The 18,717-nt window shown below is 41.3% G+C and overlaps 1 protein-coding gene across 2 annotated transcripts in view; it reads right to left on the reverse strand.

The window, feature by feature from the left end:
• The window catches only part of KLHL3 (kelch like family member 3), a 63,861-nt gene that overhangs the window by 32,981 nt on the left and 12,163 nt on the right, over positions 1-18,717 (reverse strand). For both annotated transcript variants that reach the window (XM_044454525.1, XM_044454524.1), the window contains exons 2-4: positions 15,896-16,009; positions 10,277-10,383; positions 4,392-4,513 (exon numbers count right to left, since the gene is read on the reverse strand). In XM_044454525.1, coding sequence (XP_044310460.1) covers positions 4,392-4,513; positions 10,277-10,383; positions 15,896-16,009 — 343 coding nt within the window. The remainder of the gene's footprint in view (positions 1-4,391; positions 4,514-10,276; positions 10,384-15,895; positions 16,010-18,717) is intronic.

An 18,717-nucleotide genomic window follows, 5' to 3' on the forward strand; every position in this document is an offset into this window, starting at 1 on the left:
AGAGATCTGGTGTAGAAGAAAATTATGTTTTCTATCAACTTACCCCAGGCTGGTATACTTTTTCTGTTTAGGGCTACAACTCTCTCCAGCATACCTATTTTACTCAAGTTGTATGGATTCTATAGACTTGGGTATTTTAAACATTTTCAGGCTTGTATGCAGATTTAGTCATACACAAACATGGGGGTAAAAATGCCAACCAAGAATGCACATCACCCCCACACCCTGCATAGGCTCTAGAGTAAAAGTGTGGATTTTTGTGGGGTATTTGTACATATGTGACTCTACCCTTGGGGAAAGCTGTGCAAATTTGCATTACCAGGCATGAGAATTAATGCAAGTAATACTACATTAGTGTAGCAGAGAGAATGAAGAGAATGCAGTTGGGGAGAATGAAATTCTCTTCCAAAAAATACTGATTCCATCAATGCGAGGATGTAGGAACAATGATGCCTGACAATCAGTGAACTGCAGATGTAACATAGTTTTAAAAATCCATATATCCCTACTCTGCACCACCCAATTCCACAATTTCTGCAGTAACCGAATTTTAAAACTTGGTTAGGGACATTTGCTTTAAACCACAAAGCACTGGCTACCACTACGCCAGCCAAAGTGGCACTGGCCTACCATGTTTCCACTAAAATACTTAGAAGGCAAGTGGTATCATTATCCAATTTTTCAAATATATAGATTTCTGATGAGTGAATCCATAGGATCTTTCAACTGTGTGCCTCAAATACAGAAAACAACACCAATGCTCAGGAAATCCATTCACCAACAGACCATTTCCTTCAGTAATAATGTCAGGAAAACTCTCAGCCTGTTGACAGAACAAGGGCAAAATCTTAGCTCCATCAAAATACAGAGGAATTTCTGCTTTTTATTCAAACACAAGTCATTTGTCCCTGGTTGCTTATATTGTTCCTGAAGTTCATTTTGAGAGAAAACATGGAAGTTTATTTTCTAATAACATATCTACATAATAAGCGTGCATGAACACATGCATGCACAGAGATATACAAATCAACAAAATTCAACAATCCTATGAGGAAAAGCAGTTTACGGGAGGGGATGATCTGGAGGAGAGATTGGGCTCATTACCTCCTCCTGAAATTGCTTTTCCCAAGGAAATGTGAAATGAATGAATGTGTGTGAAATGCATTATTCTACCCTTAGATCAAAAGCAATTATAATATTAATTTGAAAGTAATAAATGAACCATTATCTCTATAACCAACTTCAGTATAATGGACTGGTTCTATCTGTAGCCTAGAAAAACTGCTGAGCAAATGCACAAGGGAAAAACACTGGAACAAAAACTATCAACTTCAAGTATAAGCTGACGGATCTGAGATTTCACCAAGTAGCCAAGAAATAGATCTTGGGGTTGGGTTGAACAGGTTAATGAAAATGACAGCTCACTGTGCAGCTGCTATGAAAAAGGCAAACTTCATGTTGAACATAATTAGGAAAGGTACTGAATATAAAACTGCCAATATCATACTCCCATTATGCAAACTTACAGTGCAACAACACTTAGAATAGTGTTCTGGTCACTGGAGCTAACAAAAAAGGAGCTTGTAAGTCTGAGAAAACTGCTGAAAAGGCCAATTGACACAAACAAGAAGCAGAAGCAACTCCTCTATGAGGAAAATGGATGAGGAGACATTTTCCCTCCTCCCAAATAATATCAGAACCTGGAGTCATCCCATGAAGCTGATATAAAATTCAGGATAGATAAAAGGAAATACACAATGCATAGTTAAACTATGAAAATTATTTCTGCAAGACGGATACCAACCTGGCTAGCTGCAAGCAGAGATTAGGTAAATTCATGGAGGACAAAACTATAAGTGGCTACTAATCCGGATATGCTGCCCCTAGCATCAGAGGCACACTAGTTGCTGGGGATCATGGGCAGGAGGTTGCCATTGCACTCAAATCACGTTTATGGCCTTCCCACAGGCAGTTGGTTGGACTCTGTGTGGGCAGAATGCTGTACTAGATGGACGTTTGCGCTGATCCAGCAATGCTCTTCTTATATTCTTAGGAAGTTTGCGTTTGTTACAGATGACACTGGAGAGCCTCGCACTGAATCATGTGTACTTAAATCTAGCCAGGGATTGCTACACCCACCCACAGCACAAGCTTCAATCCACAAATCTTTCTTGGGGTCAAGAATGATCCTTTGGTGGGGGGAGGGGGGACTATTCTGCTGGTGTTTTGTCAAGGCTGAATGCCATCCAAATAATTCCATGAGTGGCAGAAATGGTCCAAGCAGTAATAGGCCTGAGTTAGGCTTGAAGAGCTACGTGCAATTGTGAGCCTTCTTCAAACCATTCCTGGTTCAAATGACACTGTTTTGCCTCCTCTTTCCCACAGCTGTCTAGTTCAATGGACTTCCTAAAATGACTTCACTGATAAAAGTTGTACAAATCATTTCCTTTTTGGAGTAACCATTCCTTAGCAGAAGTGAGTTCTGAATGGTACAGTATTTTTCCTACAGTAGTTTCAGGATATTAAAGGCAAAACTGTGAACTGAGTAGATGCCACAGAACTCAGAATATATGTAATAAAATAAAGGAGTGAAAACGAATGAGTAAAAGTAAGAATTTAACATGAAAAGGTTCCCATATCACTGTTTGCCTATTAGATATCATTGGAAAGGGTGAGAAATAGGCAATGTAAATTAGCTTAAGGAACTTGCCCACTGATGGGCCCATTCACCGAGTTCTAGACTTCTCATTTCCCCTGTAACAGAGTAACTGACTAGAGCTTGCCTAGGCAAGTTTATGAGAAAGGAAAAAACCTCCAAGGTGCTATCTGTCATACGTTCCACGAACATACACTCCAAAATGCAGGACAACACAAGGAGCTGCTTCATGCTACATCAAAGTACAGGTCTGCATCAAACCACTGATGCTGTGCTGTCTGCACTGACTGGCAGCTGTCCTCCAGGGTTTTAAGCAGAGGTTGCTTGCATCAAATTCTATGTGACCCTTTTAACTGAAGGTCGGACCTAGGACTGGCAAAAGCAAATTATGTGCCCTAATTCCCAGCAGCAGTGGCTAGACCTTGAATCCTGTTTCTTTCCAGCCCTTTCAGTAAACTAAAATGAAATTTCCCTTTGATTTCTGTTCAGGTTTTGTGTTTGCCACTTATAATGTGCATTATGTATTTTTAAAATGCACAGCAATGCCCTGTGATGAAGACTGTCAAGGTTCAATAGCCACAGCAAACGGAGGACATGAGTTGCATGTCGAAGATCTCAGGCTCAACCTTAAAATGGATCCCAGGTGGCAGCAGGTGGAACAGATCTGTCTGAGAAGCAGGGGAGAATCAGAGAGAGTTGGTCCCATAGAAAGCCTAGCCCTGAACCATGCAGGGGTCTAGCAACCTCTGTCTTAGATAAGCCTGCACCTCCAGACTCGGTGGCTTATGTTCACCCAGTGCACATTCAGCAAAGCAGCAATTTCTGCACTGCAGCACCATATGTGATATAACTTCTCTAGGAAGCCCTTTTCCTTGGAGGAGGCAGAGGGAGAGGAGAGGTGGTGGGGCACTGACAGGAACTGACCATCAAACCCAGCCTCCTCCTCCCCTCCCTGTCCTGATAACACCCCCCTTTCAACCTCTCCAAGGCCCAGTGGCCACCCTGGAAAGGCAGTCAGTGTGGTTCTTTCCATGCCTTTTGAGTACCAGCTTTGAGATTACAGGACCTCAGAAGAACTCTAGAAGAAGAATGTGGCCCCCACCTATACAATATCAGAAGGTTATGGGACTGAACCCTTTGAATATGAACATTTAAACACCATGAACAGCATCCAGAAAACAACTGGCAACAAGTGGAGGCCTCACATGATACCAGGCACCAGCAGAAGGAAGTTGCATGCTATTTTGGTTTCTTATATAAGCAAACGCTTAGGGCTAAAACTCAGAATCTAAAATAATTTAATAAGTAAGTATTTTGGTGGATGAAATGATTATAAAGATAGTGATTTGCCCAGGATAAATCTTTTAATTTTTGCTACAGTGTAGCCTTTAAGATTTAAGGCATTTTTTAAAGTCCAAACTTGAAGAATCAAAATGTTATAAGGAATTTTGGATAAGACTGCATCTTATAACTATTTACATGTAAGCCCCAGTGAACTCAATGGAACATACTTCTGAGCAGACATTCATGAGGTTGCTCCATAAATGAACAAAAACAGAAGAACTCAAATGTTTTCTAAATCCAGAAAAAAACAATGTACAAGACCAGCAGGAAAAAACTATCATAAATACAAAAATGTTTTTAAATCCTGCTTAGAAGCTTGATTAATAAAGGAAGCTTGATGAAACTCCACAAGAAAAAGGCTACCACCAAAAAGAATCTTTTAAGTTCTCACCTGAACATTCTCTTCTGTGACTTCAATTTCTGCTGTGTAGATATAATCAATCAGCTTACTTAAGGTTTGCCCATCAACGTCTTTGATCTCAATTTTCTTTGCTTTGCTTTCTGTCATATCTCCTGAAATCAAATTTTAAGAATAATTTTAAATCATTATTTTTTATTTCTCCCTTTAAATTCTTTTGTGCATTGGTCAATTCTACCCATCTTCTTCAAAAACACACGAAATACCAGCTATTTTAGAATACTCAAAAGCACAAACACCATTATTCCGGGGCCAAGTCTTAAAGTGCTGCTTCCAAAACTAATTTGAAAATACATTTTGGCAAGTGAAAAGATCTGTGGTGTGGGACTGAAAGAACTACTTACTGCAGGTGCCAGGGAGAGCAACATGTTCACTCTTAAAAATGCCATGCTATGCAAGTTTAGTTAAAAAAAAAAAAAAGACCTACAGTTCCCAGCATTCCCCAGCCAGGAATGTGCCCTAATAGTAAGGACCATGAATAACAGTTGCTCCTACTCTATATCAGTTCATACTCTTTGTTTTTTGTCCCCTTTTCTACATTCTTAAAAGAAGCAAATGTGAAGAGGTGAATTTCACTGCACTCCCTCAGCAGAATTTCTGCTCCTTGGAAGAAAACTTCACCACTAGAGAAAATAACATGGTAATTGTGGTTATCTTAAAATTTCATGCATTTATTTTGTGGTATTATGTCCCACTGGAAATCTTTTTGATATCTGTACTCCTTGACATATAGTCTCCAAAAGAGGAAGCCAGTGTAAGACCAAAATATGTTTGTGTTCCACAAATTGTATAGATCCCCTACATTGTTGGGTGGCTTTTATTCCCTACAGGAGGAGCAAAGAACAAGAGGTAGCATGATAGAAGCTGTAAATCAAAATTTCTTTCTCTGACTACTGATAACTACTGATGCTTCCAAGTTTCACAATTCCTGGTTTAGAAATCTCCAAGCTTTGCAATGTTCATTTTGTATTGGAAACAAGCCTACAGACCTGAGAGTTTTTCTCCACCTCGGACTTTAATCTAAACCAGGAGTGTGCAATGGTGACAGATCATGGGAGTTGCAGGCCAATTCCCATGGAGGGCCACAAGAAGCCCACCCCAGAATCACACGACGGAAGAAACCAACTGTCCCCTCCAACCTGCTTGCCTCCCCTCAACCATGTGCCCTCCTCTCCCCCTCCCCCGCTTATCTTGTTTCCTGCTGTTTCTCAGGAAGAAAGGAGGTATCCTCTCCCACAGCCCCTCCATTCCGGGCAACTAGCTGGCCGTTACAGCAGTCTGTCAGCTACCAAAGGGGAGTAGAAGAGAGACTTCCCCTGCTTCCTGCTATTAATGCTTGAACAGGAAGCAACAGCAGGCAGGCAGGAAGGGGAGCGTAGGAATGGGAAGGAGGAGTCAGGCCAATATGGGGTGGACGGAGGGGAGCAAACACTGTCACTCTCCTGACATAACTGGGGGTGAACCAGGCTCTAAATGGTTTGTAACTGAGACAAGCCAAATTTGGAAGGAAATGCCTAGGTCTTTCAGTCTCAAATTATCAATTTAACTAGGATAGAGGAGATAAGACCCTCTGCCCAATAAATCGCCAAGCACTTCATATATTGACCTCTACATGATTCTCTGTTAGGGCCATCCAAAGGCCATTCTAGAGGAATGAGGATCATGGAACCTGTAGTTACACCATTTATGAATTCTGTGATGTTTCTGCAATTAATCTAAGCTTCAACTCACTACCTTCCTGTCTTCTCTGAAACAAGAACCTTCCCATTATATTTACTGACAGAAGCTTCCTTTGCTCAACCATGGAGGAGAAATCCTTTCATTTCTAAGCTTTGAAAAAATGCTTCCTACACATTTTCTAAATTTTTACCTAGTTCAGGACCACAAAAATGTTGCTACAGTGCTTTATAGACGCACACACAGTCTCGCTCTCCCTTAACCTCAAACGCCATTACAATAAACTAAATTAGTAATCAGATCTCCATGTATCTGAATTCCTAATACAGTCCATGTTGGTCTAACTAGACATATGTAGCTATCCAATTTTCCTGACTGCATGATTATCTAGGCTAGTTTTCCCAGATCTGTACAATTAGTACAATTCCCATCAGCCTCAGTCAAGGCTTCAGGAAGCTGAAGGAAAGCTGATCTAGGCATTCTGGTACCTCTAACAGTATGGGTAAACAAGACCTGTTTGTCATCCCATATTCCCTAAATACTTCCAAATGGCTTAATTTTGTAGCCAAGATGCTCTCTATTATGCATCCTGCTGGACCCAACCAGGGTTGAATACATCACACACTAAACTCTGCACCAAGAAAACAAAGTGAGCAGCAAGTGCAAGTATTTCTCTATTTGGCACCATTTAATTGATACTATTTCAGCTAGTACCAGTGGGGCCAAAGTGCTTAGAAGACCATTTCAGGCCAACTTGGGATGGGCCAACTTATATGGTTCCTTGGTTATCCATGTTTGTAAAACATACAGAGAATGTTTTTTTCCCTGCCACACATTCTGATGTGTGGTAAACCCTGAGTCTTTATCAAGTAGTAAGGCTTCCTTATTGGTACATGGCAAGTGATGAAGAGTTGCAAAGATATTTCTCCAAGCAACCAAGTTCCATGGCTAGAGTAATCTTTTAAGGAATAGTTTATTTTCCCTGCTTCCCCACCACCACCATGGTTTTCACATTGCCATATACTAAGTTTGTTCTGTAATTTGACAGGTTTTAATACTAGCAGTTTTGAAGAGGTGCATTTTGAATTACCATTTATGTTTCAGTATGTTTCAGAAGAAATCATACTAGGATACCTCTGAAGTTCTGTTAGTTTATGTGCTGAATGATGATGGAGCTGGTGTTTTAATTCGTAAAATTAACTTTTCCACTCAATTCCACCCCACCCCAGTTTTGGAGAGTTGAAAACAGAGCAACAGAAAAGAGGAACCACTAAATAAATAGGAACATCAATAAGAAAAAAAACTTGTTTAGAAACACGGCACATACTATTTGGAAACCAATGAAAACATAATCCTTATTTGTTTGAGTAAACTTTTTAAGACAACGAGAATGAATCATCTGCTTCTGTAAATAAAAACCCAGAAATTAGTGGTAAAACACTGCAGTGATCTAGAGACAGTCGAGCACAACCAACATCTTAACTCTACAGCAATGAGTCTAGTCAGTAAACAGTGGTAGAACAGAGAATTCACAGAATAGTTCAATACCAGCTACTGTTTTCACTACTGCTGGACTTTAGCATGTATTTAAGGAAAGGACAAAGTCCCCATCTTTCCCATGAGGTAAATTGTATTTACCTGGGATAGCTTTAAAACTGGAAAGATAGCTTAAACAGAAAGGAGGTATAACAGCAGCTGAAGCCTGTCCCAGTATTAAGCTACATACGGTGTGCTCACATAACAGGAATGCATATGATGCTGGATGAAGGGGGTATGAACTGCAGCAAAGAAGCTGCAGTTGGCCCTCTGAGTGCATGGAAAATTTTGAGATCTTTATAACTACACAAGCCCATAGAGGAAGCAGCTTGAGGGTGGGCGTCTGAGCTCACACAGCATTTATTTGTACTGGCTCTTCTGCACAAGTGCTAGAAAGAGAGAGAGAGGGAGATGATTTCAGGCCAGACTCTTTGAGCTATTTCTGTACTTAAAGCATTCGTACAATGCCTCAGTCGCTCTGTGTTGGATCCACTGCACTTGAAAGCTCAATTCTACATTTCATGAAGTCAGCTGTATCACTTCCACTGCTATTTGTTCTGTTAGTTTTACTTATTAAAAATACTATCCTGCAAGGTACTTAATTCTCCTCTCCATCTGATCATCCTGTGAGGTTGGTTAGGCTGAGAGCCACTGACTGGCCTCTGAAACTGACTCAGTGAGATCCATGGCCAAGTGGAAGCTAGACCCTGAATCTCCCGAGTCCTAGTCCAACATCCTAAGCATTCGGCCACACTTGCTTTCTTATGTGGCTCAAGGTCAGAAGTCCACCACTTGGTTGGCACCAAACTGGTCCAAGGACAAATTGCTGAACTGAGAGGTCACTGCTTTCCTTACCTTCATCTAATTGCACGGTAGGGTAATTAGAAAGGAAGATATGAAACTGCCTTATTTGTTCTATGGAGCATTTGTTCTACTGTCTCCTCTTACTCGCAAAGAGCTTTCCAGGTCACAGAGAAAAATTATCTCCATCAGTGGTTGCCTGATCTCTGCAACTGGCAATGCCATTCGCTGAACCTGGGTCCTTCCGTAATCAAACCATGGCTGCCACTACTGGGCTGTGGCCCTTCCTCTGCTCCTCTACTCCTGTCATCTTAAACCCTTCACTGCTCAAGCCCATCCTGGCCATCCTAGTGGACAATGAACTGGAAAGGGAAAGAGGAGGAAATAGGGACACTCTCAGGTGTAACTGCTTTGCACCCACCCAGGCTCCTCTTAAATGTTTCCCCATTAATCCAGAAGCATCAGGGAGCCTTTGCAGGGAGGCACAGCATCCATACCAGACTTGCTACCCCGTTTCTCTTCCATGTTAATACAGGATGCTGATTCAGTTGCCACAACTGCATCTTAATCTAAAGTGGGTACCAGGGCGTATCATGCAGAAGGGCCTAGCACGCTGCTCCCAATTTAGATCTTTCCTATTATTTTGGGTTCATGGAAATCAAACTGAGCAGGTGGTATCAGTGCGGGCATTAAATAAACTCTGCAAGAGCATTCCTGTCTCCAAGGGCTGCTTTGCACAAGTCAAAGGACCAACACAGAAGATTTTTTCTTATTTTAACTATCCCCATCCCTACTGATCCCAAATGTGGTTTGCCAGATGGGGGAGTAGACATGACTATTTTGTGGGTTGCTACTGGGTTAAGCAAAGAGAAATGCAATTATATTACTAGAAATGGAAATAACGATTATGATATGAGAAAAGCTATGCCTTAAATCAGAAAAGCAAACAATTGGTTGTAAAATATATTATTCCTGTAATATATCGTCAATATCATGTTATTTCCAGAACCTGGCAGGAATGGCAAATCATTCCTGCCAGGTTCTGCATTTGGCCTCATGGTGTTTCTTCTGTTCTCTTTTAAGGAAAATTGTAAGGGCCTGTTTATATATTACTGTTCCCATGCAGAGTGGGTGGGGGGGGTGTTAAAAAGAACAGGAAGGACAAGATAGAAGCAAAAGTTAAGATGGGCTGAAGATGGCTGCAGCCATCTAATTATGATTACCATGTGTTGGTACTCCAATTAGGGTGTATATATTGTGAATGCAGTTGAAATGGTTTTGAGCATTTTAAATAGTGGTTTTTAGTATTCATATGCAAACCACTTAGAAATTTAATTTAATTTATATTAAACCATATAGAAGGATTGCTCAATCAATCATTATGCGTGCTTAGCTATAACCCTTTTCAGATGACTTGATGTGGCCTGCTCAAGCCTGTTACAGTCAAGAGGCGTTCTTTTTGGCTTCACCGGAGCTGGTGGGGATACACAGGCTGAATCCCCACCCAACACCCCTCAGATTCCCTATGGACTCAAGCCCTGATCATGCCACCCTGAATGCAAAAAAATGGCACCAAGCTTGCATTATGAAGATTATACGGCTTTTTGATACATCAGTACAATCAAACCTGGCTTGATTATGCTCCTGGCTGAGCCAGCAGAAGTTACCTGAAATGTTTGTGAATTTCCAGTCATATAGGAAACGATAAGCTTCATGTTTGTTTGTCATTGTCCAAGCAATATACATTTCAGGATAGGCAAAGATGAGACTAATAGCAGCACCCAACGTATCTGGTTTCAGATTGTTATCAAGCAGTAATAGTGATCTCAGGGACACAAGGTTACCTGTAAACATGGCACAGAAATATGGACTGCAGGCTGCTAGGACCACACGATGGGCTTCAATCTCAACATCTTCAGCAACAATCACCACATCACACAGAAGCCGCTTACTGTGAATACACAAATAATCAGGGTTTTAGAACATGTTCCCACATTGCTATCTATATGAATGCTGAAATGGTCAAGTTTCTTCTGACAACTCTTCTGCTGGACAGAACTATCAAGAAAAGAACAAATAAAAACTCAACGATTACTGTAGCAACCACAGTAACCTTGTGAAATGATTGTGGTTTTTAAAACATTGATCTGTTCCATCCTCTCAGAATAGGGTAGAGGGGAATCTAATAAGAAGGACTAAAGAAAAATGGGCAGAAATGAAGAGGTCAAACTCTGCATTATCTAGTACTAGGTTTGCCAGACAATGCCCCTTTTTAAAAGGGAAAATTTCTTTTTCAGTTATATTTTAAGTCCCACATAGTCCACCTCTGGATTATTTTGAATTTGCAAGGAACATTTTCTGTTAGTTTGAGCAGACAACCAAGTCTTTATATCAGTCTCCATGGACAAATCAGTAAACCTGATAGAGAAATGCACTTTATACTGCCAGATTCTTTCTATCCTCCTTCGCTACTCATTCAATCAACATGTGGCTCTTGGAAAGTAATTCCACTAATTCATACCAGTTCCTCCATTTAAGCAATATTTAAAAAATTAAATTAAAAAATCATTCCATGCTGTTCTAATACATGGCCTAGGTGCCAATGGCTGTGTTGGGCTTTTAAGGTGCAGAAAAAGCCATCCCTCATTAAATCCAATCCCTCATTTATCCAAATTAAGTTGAGGCTGTATAAAGTATTCTGATAAACAGGAGAGTTCCTTTCAGAAAAGTTCTGGTAACACAGCTTCATCTGGGAAATACACAGCAAACTGAAATAATCAGAACTTTTGACAAATGAGATTTAGCAAATAAATTTAAACAACAGGTATTCCACTGAACTCTGTGCAGCTGTGTTCCAAAATCTGGTGTACACTCAATGTTTTAGACTTCAACAAGCATCATCAGGCAATGGTCGCAAAAACTTAACAGTTGCAGTCTAAAACACCTGAAAGGCACCAGACCAGGGAGAGCTGCTACATGGCAAGACCATGCCTGCTAGATTCAAGGACATATGGAGAATTACAATCTCAGGATGATGTCACAGTGAAGGAAGCAATGGGAATAAAATTAATTATGTACAGGTAGCCATGAAAGAAATGCCAGTCTGTCAGTTGGAATACACAATGATGTAAAGAAAATAATAATAATAAACCTGCAAACTTTTGCTTTTACAAACTTAAGAGTTGATGGAGTTTATTATTTAATAATGTCTTATTCGCATTAAACAAACTCCAGGACCCGGTTCATTTTAATTTAACTAACATTTGAGCTCAACTTTAAAGTACAGACTTGTGATTCTTATTTCCATATACAAGTAAATCTGAAGGTGTTTGGACATATTAAAAGAACAGCCCTTTGAAAACACAATAGCTCATTTTCATAAATATTAAGTTGAAGATATTTTTATCTATAGCAGGGGTCTCAAACTCAACTGACCTGGGGGCCGCTGGAAGTAGAGTGAGGCTGGGCCGCATCAAGTATCCCACCCTCGCGGTGGTGGTGGGCCACTCATCCCGCGTTGCTCCCGGAGGCCGGCCTGGGTGCCGCCGGCACTTTGAAGGCCGCAGGGCCCCTGCTCCGTGCCCCACCCGGCCCGGCAATTGGCCTGCGGGCCGCGAGTTTGAGACCTCTGATCTATAGTGTCTGCAAAAGTGTTTTTCTCTGTATTATGTCTAGGTGTCCTATTACCACTAAAATTCCATTCTTAGTTTCCAAGTTGTTTTTAAACAAATGGGAATGGTGTAGTAGAGCATCTTCTTTTTGGGTTGTACGTGCTATTCATAGCAATTGGTGGCACAGCAATTTCCATGGTGCTTTAAGTTTCCTCTCTCTCCTCCCCATACAAATACCTCCAAGGCCAGGACATGCGCAGCCATCTTCAGCTTCCTGGGATGTCCACAACACCGCGGCTAGACCTTATATACCCACAACAGGACTCCTGAGGAAGGGGTCTATTTATGAAGTTAGCAGTTCTGAGGAGGGAAACCTGAAACCTCTCTTCTGCCAAGCTTTCTTGGCTTACTTTGTCTTGCTCATATCAAAGGACGTGACCAGACAGCAATGGCACTGATCTTGTTGGGACCTTCTGTGAACTATCAACATGGATAATGGGGGAGAGAGTGACGGAGTTGCTCTCAGTGGAAGTTAATGGCTTTGTATTGTGCATTTGCTCTTCCAAACATGCAAGACTGCTGCCACCCACAAGACTGTTGCCTCTTCCTTCGCACAACGATGCCAATTCATACTTTTGACTTGGTGCTGCCACTGAAGGATTACAGAACTAAATCGTGCAAGCCAAAAGCATATCTTAGCAACGTGCACTGCAAGGAAAGAGACAACAGAGGCTTAAGGGCAGCTGTAGTCTTGTATGTTTAGAAGAACATTGTACATAAGACAGGCCATTAGCTTCCACTAAGAGCAGCGCTGTCACTCTCCCTCCCATTATTCCCCAGTGCACTCAAATTACAAAAGCAATAATCTAATATTATATCATCCCAATGCAGCTAAGTGCTTAGGCACGCAAACAACTGTACACTCGTCCCCTCATTTCTGTGCTAGCAGAAAAGACATGGAAGCACTCAAGCAGGTATTGCATTTCTGCACATAATTTTGGTGCCTTTTTTGTAACTACAACTATGGTGTGAGAACCCCTTTTCCTTGCATTCAAATTTGTTTAAAGGCTGACTGCCACATGAGCAAAACAAGGGCCATGGATTACTCCCAAGTGGTTGCTGACAGACAAGCTTTACCACCTTCCAGTATCACTGCGGGACACACCCATCAAAAAGCACCCCATGCACCCCTGGTGATCTCAAGGTCACTTCTATAGGGGATAAACATGGTGCAACACTGAGGCTTCGGCAAGGGGCGGCATAGAAATGATCTAATAATAATAATAAAAATAAAGTTAGCATCTGAAAAGTCCCACTGTCCTTTTGTGGCCAGATATTTTGGCAAGCAGTGCCATTAAACTGGGTGTTCTTGACTTCCTTCTATACAAATCTACAGTGCAACCACACTTGGAAAACAATATACATTTCTGATTGTCACACCTAAAAATATCCTTAGAAAGGGTATTGTCCAGTTGGAAAAAAGTACAGAAAAGAGAAACTAAAAGGATCAGCTCCCCTATGACGATATTAAATATTGTTAATATTTTAAAAGTTGACATGCTACCACTTTATATGCACTTTCAATTCAGCAAACAGGATGTCTGAAAATAAAAATTACTTTCTTCTGGAGCCTGGTGCCCTCCAGATATTTTTGGCTTCAACTCCCATCAGCCCAAGGCCACGAGGAAGTCACTACTTTATTTAATAATGGCATTTTAACTACTCTTTAATGAATACATCTCTATAAATAGGCACTTTCCATTGCTCAGAAAAGTGAAATAATTGTTCCTGTGCACATACGCAAAGAAAATGTTCCCTATGCCAATGTTTCATGTTTCACAAATGATCCTATCATGTGTGTTAAAACTGATGTGTTATCATGCAAAATTGGTACGACCTACACAGAAATGCACACCTGCATGTATACAAATAACTGTATCTCCTCACATGGCAAGGAACATATATTATACCCACAACTATCTTCTTAATGCATCCTGCCAATAATAGTGTTATGGATTAAATTCACTGTAACTCTATATAGCATAGACAGGGCAGATACAGAATCAGATTTTGCTCTGGAAAAGATTACATATGAACTCAGACAGCTGAGGACAGATACCCCTATCTCAATCACACATGTAATTGCTTATCACAGGGTTGTTACTTATAGACTTCACCACCTGGGGATGGATCCAGATTTATACTGGATCCACTGCATTGGTGGAAATGGACTTCCCTATCTGCTCTTTCCCACAGCAACACCGCCAGCTTCTTGCAAATGCTACAAAAAGACTCGGGAGATTCTGCTGAACATGGTGAGTTGTGGGGGAGGGGAAGATACCCCAAAACCAGGCAAAGGGACATTCTGTAAGCAAAGTTCTTCCTTCTGTAAAAGCAGGTCCTTAATCCATCTCTGTTCCAGTGTGTCATGTTATGCAGCAGTGATGTATCACTAGACAAAGTTTTATGGTATTTAAAAACAGAATATACTTAGCATTTGTCTTATTATTCTTCTAAAATAACTAGGAATCTAAACATGCACATTGGGTAGGAGGCATGGTGAAGCACTCTTCTAGCTAATATGAAAATGTTAATTGGTATGCAGCAGGGTTGGCAATCAAAGAGAAATGAAGCAGAAAACTGGCAATTTTACTCTCCAATTAGGTGTAGGTGCCATAATACTGGTAAAATTGCAATACCGGCTACTAAATAGTTCTCTCTGTTGAGAATCATGGTAACATGAAGATGTGTGCCTACAGAAAAGTGCATTAAAACCATTTTTGTCTAAAAATAAGACTATGTTACTCAGGAAATATTTTGAAGATTCTGGTAGGAGTGGATTCTTTGCATTTTTTGTAAAGCAGCAGTGCACATATGTGAAGAGCAGAAAACACAAAGGATTAGAATATGATTGTTTCTTCCTACTTAATCATCAGTGGGCTGTGTTCATGTGTATGGAAAGTGGCAGGATTCCAAGCCAGTTGAAAAATATTATCGTTAAAATGTGCTATGGACCCCATAGCCACATATAACACAGCTGGGCCCCAGGCCCGGAGGATCTAACAGGGACCACTGCCACTGCTGTCTGAGGCTGCTGGTCCAGGAGGGCCACTTGAGAGGGAAAAATCCAGCACTGAGAGGAATGCCACCCAGCTGTGCCGCCACTCCTCCTGGGCTACTAAATCTACTGCAGCCCAGCCCAGACTTAGGGAAGGAAAGAATCCAGCACACATGAAGCAAAGATTGAGTAGGAGGGAAGGACATAAAGAGGAGGCAACTGTGGGGGGTGTCCAGAACCGTCAAGACCTGCTACTGTCTCTAGCTTGTGCGTTTCCCTCATCTATCTTCTGCACCACATCCCATCTGAAGCCCTGCTTCAAGTGCATAATCTGCTTTGAGCAGACCTAGCTGTATTGACTTGTCTTCACGGCTTAAGTTCTTAAAATCTGGTTTTCAATCTTAGTGAAAGCTGATGATATTTAACTGTTATTTATACTTTTATTATACATTTTATTTTATCAACTGTTGCCCAGAGAACTTCAGCAACCGGACAGTATAGAAAAGAAAAAGAGGCAAAAGAATAAACTGAGAAGGGATAAAAAAGGAAACTGAGAAAGAATAAAAAAGGAGAAAGAGCTGAACAACATAGAGACTTTCAACATCAGCATCAGCAACCCATTCAGGGATGAGAGGTAGTCATATGATCTGGGAGACCCATACATCCATGTTTCAAGGCTACCCTTGTGCTGGGCTTCCTTTTCTAGCATTTGCATGCAAAAGTGGGTCTCTCCCATTTCAACTAGCAACTGGCTAATAATTGCAAGAATATGAAAACGGAATACAAAGAAGTACCTCCTTAATTCATTCATTACTCTGAATGCTTTCCCCATATGACAAGGATTGATGGTCACTGTTCGCTGGTCCTTCTCTTCAACTGCCTCCAGTGCTCGAGGGCACCGCTTGCTGCTACAGGACAAGAAAAACGCAAGTGAGCATTCTTTGTATTTTTTAAGAACTAGGACAAAAAAATGACCATTCACACAAAGCCATTACCTCACACATTGCCATGTATCACAAATGGTGACAAAGTATTATCTGGCCTAAGCAGCTGGCCATACTATGTGAAGGGAAACTGGAGCCCGCTGCAAGACCTCAGACTATGCTAAAGCACATGCCTTCTAAGTAAGTATGTGAAATATGCAGCAGCAACACATGCACAAGCTCTTTGCTGAACTAAACCAAATATTTGGGAATACTAAATGTGGGCTCTTACTGTTTCAGAAGAGGTGCATACATAGCTTGCCCACTCTATGGAAACTTTTCGAAAAGGTAAAAGACAAAAATAATCTGGGCTTAAAAGTACAAAAACCAGGTGACACAGGATTTACCACAGGCATATCTACCTCAACTAAAACAAAAACACAGCACTTTTTATTCTTACTGGGACAAGCCAGGGAATGAGGTACGTTGCTGGTTACACAAGAGCAGAAATAGAGTGAATCATGCATCCTGCTTCTAAGCTCCCAAACACCGTGCAAAGGGGGAACTGGCTCATCTCTGCTGCAGAAATCACTTTAACATCCTCTAGAACATTTTCCATGGAAGATGCAAAACCACCCAGTGAATCCTTCTGCCCAATTTATTGAAAAGAGGTTAACATCCAAGTGAGTTCAAGGAATGTGTTTTCTTCACCACAGATACAGCTTTATCATCTCAATAGTACCCGTTTACAAACTTTTATGGTGTCACAGTAAACAACTGTCAAGGTGCAGTGAAAGTCAAGACTTGAACAGGTGCTGAAGCAAGTTACTAGATGTTAATAAAAAAAATCCACCTCTATGCCTTTCCCCATCTTTTTTTTTTTTTTTTGCTATTTTATGGTCAACTGAACCTTAAAAGCAGCTTCATTTAGCTTGTTATATGTGTCTTCGAAGGATCAGTTATTGTTTTTATGTTTTATATTTTGTGTCAGCCATTTTGCCTACATTTTGCAGAGAAAAGGCAGTAGAAGTTCCTCAGACAGAAATACCAATTGGCTTTTAAATGAAATGTATAAAGTTCCTCAGACTGAATGAGTTTTCTTAATCTACAAAAGACTGGGTATAGGTCTAAAAGGAAAGTTGTTCCTCAGTAGAGTTTTTCAGTAGGGTTGTTCCTCAGTAGCACAGAAATAAACACAAAACCTTGCCAAACCAGTTCTGTCTCTAAACAAAACACATTCACTGCCACCACTGCCAATATGGCTTCAGGTAAAAGACCCCTCAAAGGGGATAGTTAACTGAACCATTCCCAAAAGAGGGAGGCCAGATTTAAGCATTCAAAAAATGTACCAAAGCAACATTTCACATAGCCAACATCACTTTGAAACTGGACTGTCAGTCGCTATACCGGAGCTGCTGGTATGGTAGCATTGTACACACACACAAACCAATTCTATTTACACAGGTTGCTAGAACCTCTTGACCAGAACAAAAATCATACTAAGGCCCATGAAATGTCAGGAAAAAGTTGTGATGGGGGAAAGCCTCCCACTCTGACCCACCACGTTCCAGCCCATCCTAGCCTTCGTCACTCTTTTCAGTCCCCTATTTCTTGCCCACCCCCGACTATTTGCCCCTTCCCACAAATATTTCTCATGGCGCACCTGCCATGTTCCACAGAAACTCCTGTGAACTTTTCAAAACTGCACCTTAATGGAAGGAGTGTGCCCTTCCAAGGTCAGTGACAGCATGCTCTTCTCCTTCCACTTTAAACTGGCAGTTAAGGAAGGTGGAACTTGCATTTGCCAGCTTATGCCAAGGGGGAAGAGGGTGGAACGTCATGTGAGGGAAGTATAGGGGTTTGGTCTGTGCAAAGAGAAAGCTAGATGATAAGGATTGCTTAGGTTGGCAGGGCAGGAGAATGGTTTTGGCAAAAGGAAGAAGTTCTAAGGCAAACAATGGCACAGAAAAAGGCCTATCTGGACGGTAAGAAGCCTGTGGGTAGGTTGAGGCTCAGACCCTCAGAGAAAGAGCTGGCAGATGAGGCCAGCAGGGTACTGGCCAGAAGGATTTTGGCAAGCAAAATGTGAAGGAGAGCATATTGAGATTAGACGGCAAGTCAACAGCAGTACAGGTTTTGGTAACTAAAATAACGGCATGGATAGGCTCAGAGAGCGTCAGCTGTGGGCTGGCACAGCAAAATAAATATATAAATAATTGTGGGCAAGGAGGGCACACTTTATCCATGCTTGGTAATCAGGTGAACAAGCCTGTGTTGTAATCCCATTCCCATAAGAAATTACACTAAATTAGAGACAGTGCTTGAGGATATTTACGGTATCTTATTTCCCCATATCTGTGTCCCTATTGTCCAGATCTTGCTAGGCTTGCTGGAGCCAAATTAGAAAGTGTTAGAACACAGCAAACAACATCCTGGACAGCCAATGGCTGGCCCAGCCTCTTCCCTAGAAGAGACACAATGTGCTTGTGCAGTTAAACTAAGACTTCTTAATTGGAGAGACAAGAGATTCGTGCCTCCATCTGTACCATTTTCACTCAAGAACTGCCAGTCCCACAGTTCCTCCTGCGTAGGTAAGGGGGAGAGACAGCTGGTCAGAGTGACAAAGCACCATAATGATCCAGGCTAGAGAGAGAGGGACACAGGGCTGTTGCCAGGGTTTACAAGCCCCAAGG

The sequence above is a fragment of the Varanus komodoensis genome, unplaced genomic scaffold (genome assembly GCF_004798865.1).
Source record: "Varanus komodoensis strain SLA01 unplaced genomic scaffold, ASM479886v1 scaffold7_3, whole genome shotgun sequence".
In the NCBI taxonomy this organism is placed as follows: domain Eukaryota; kingdom Metazoa; phylum Chordata; class Lepidosauria; order Squamata; family Varanidae; genus Varanus; species Varanus komodoensis.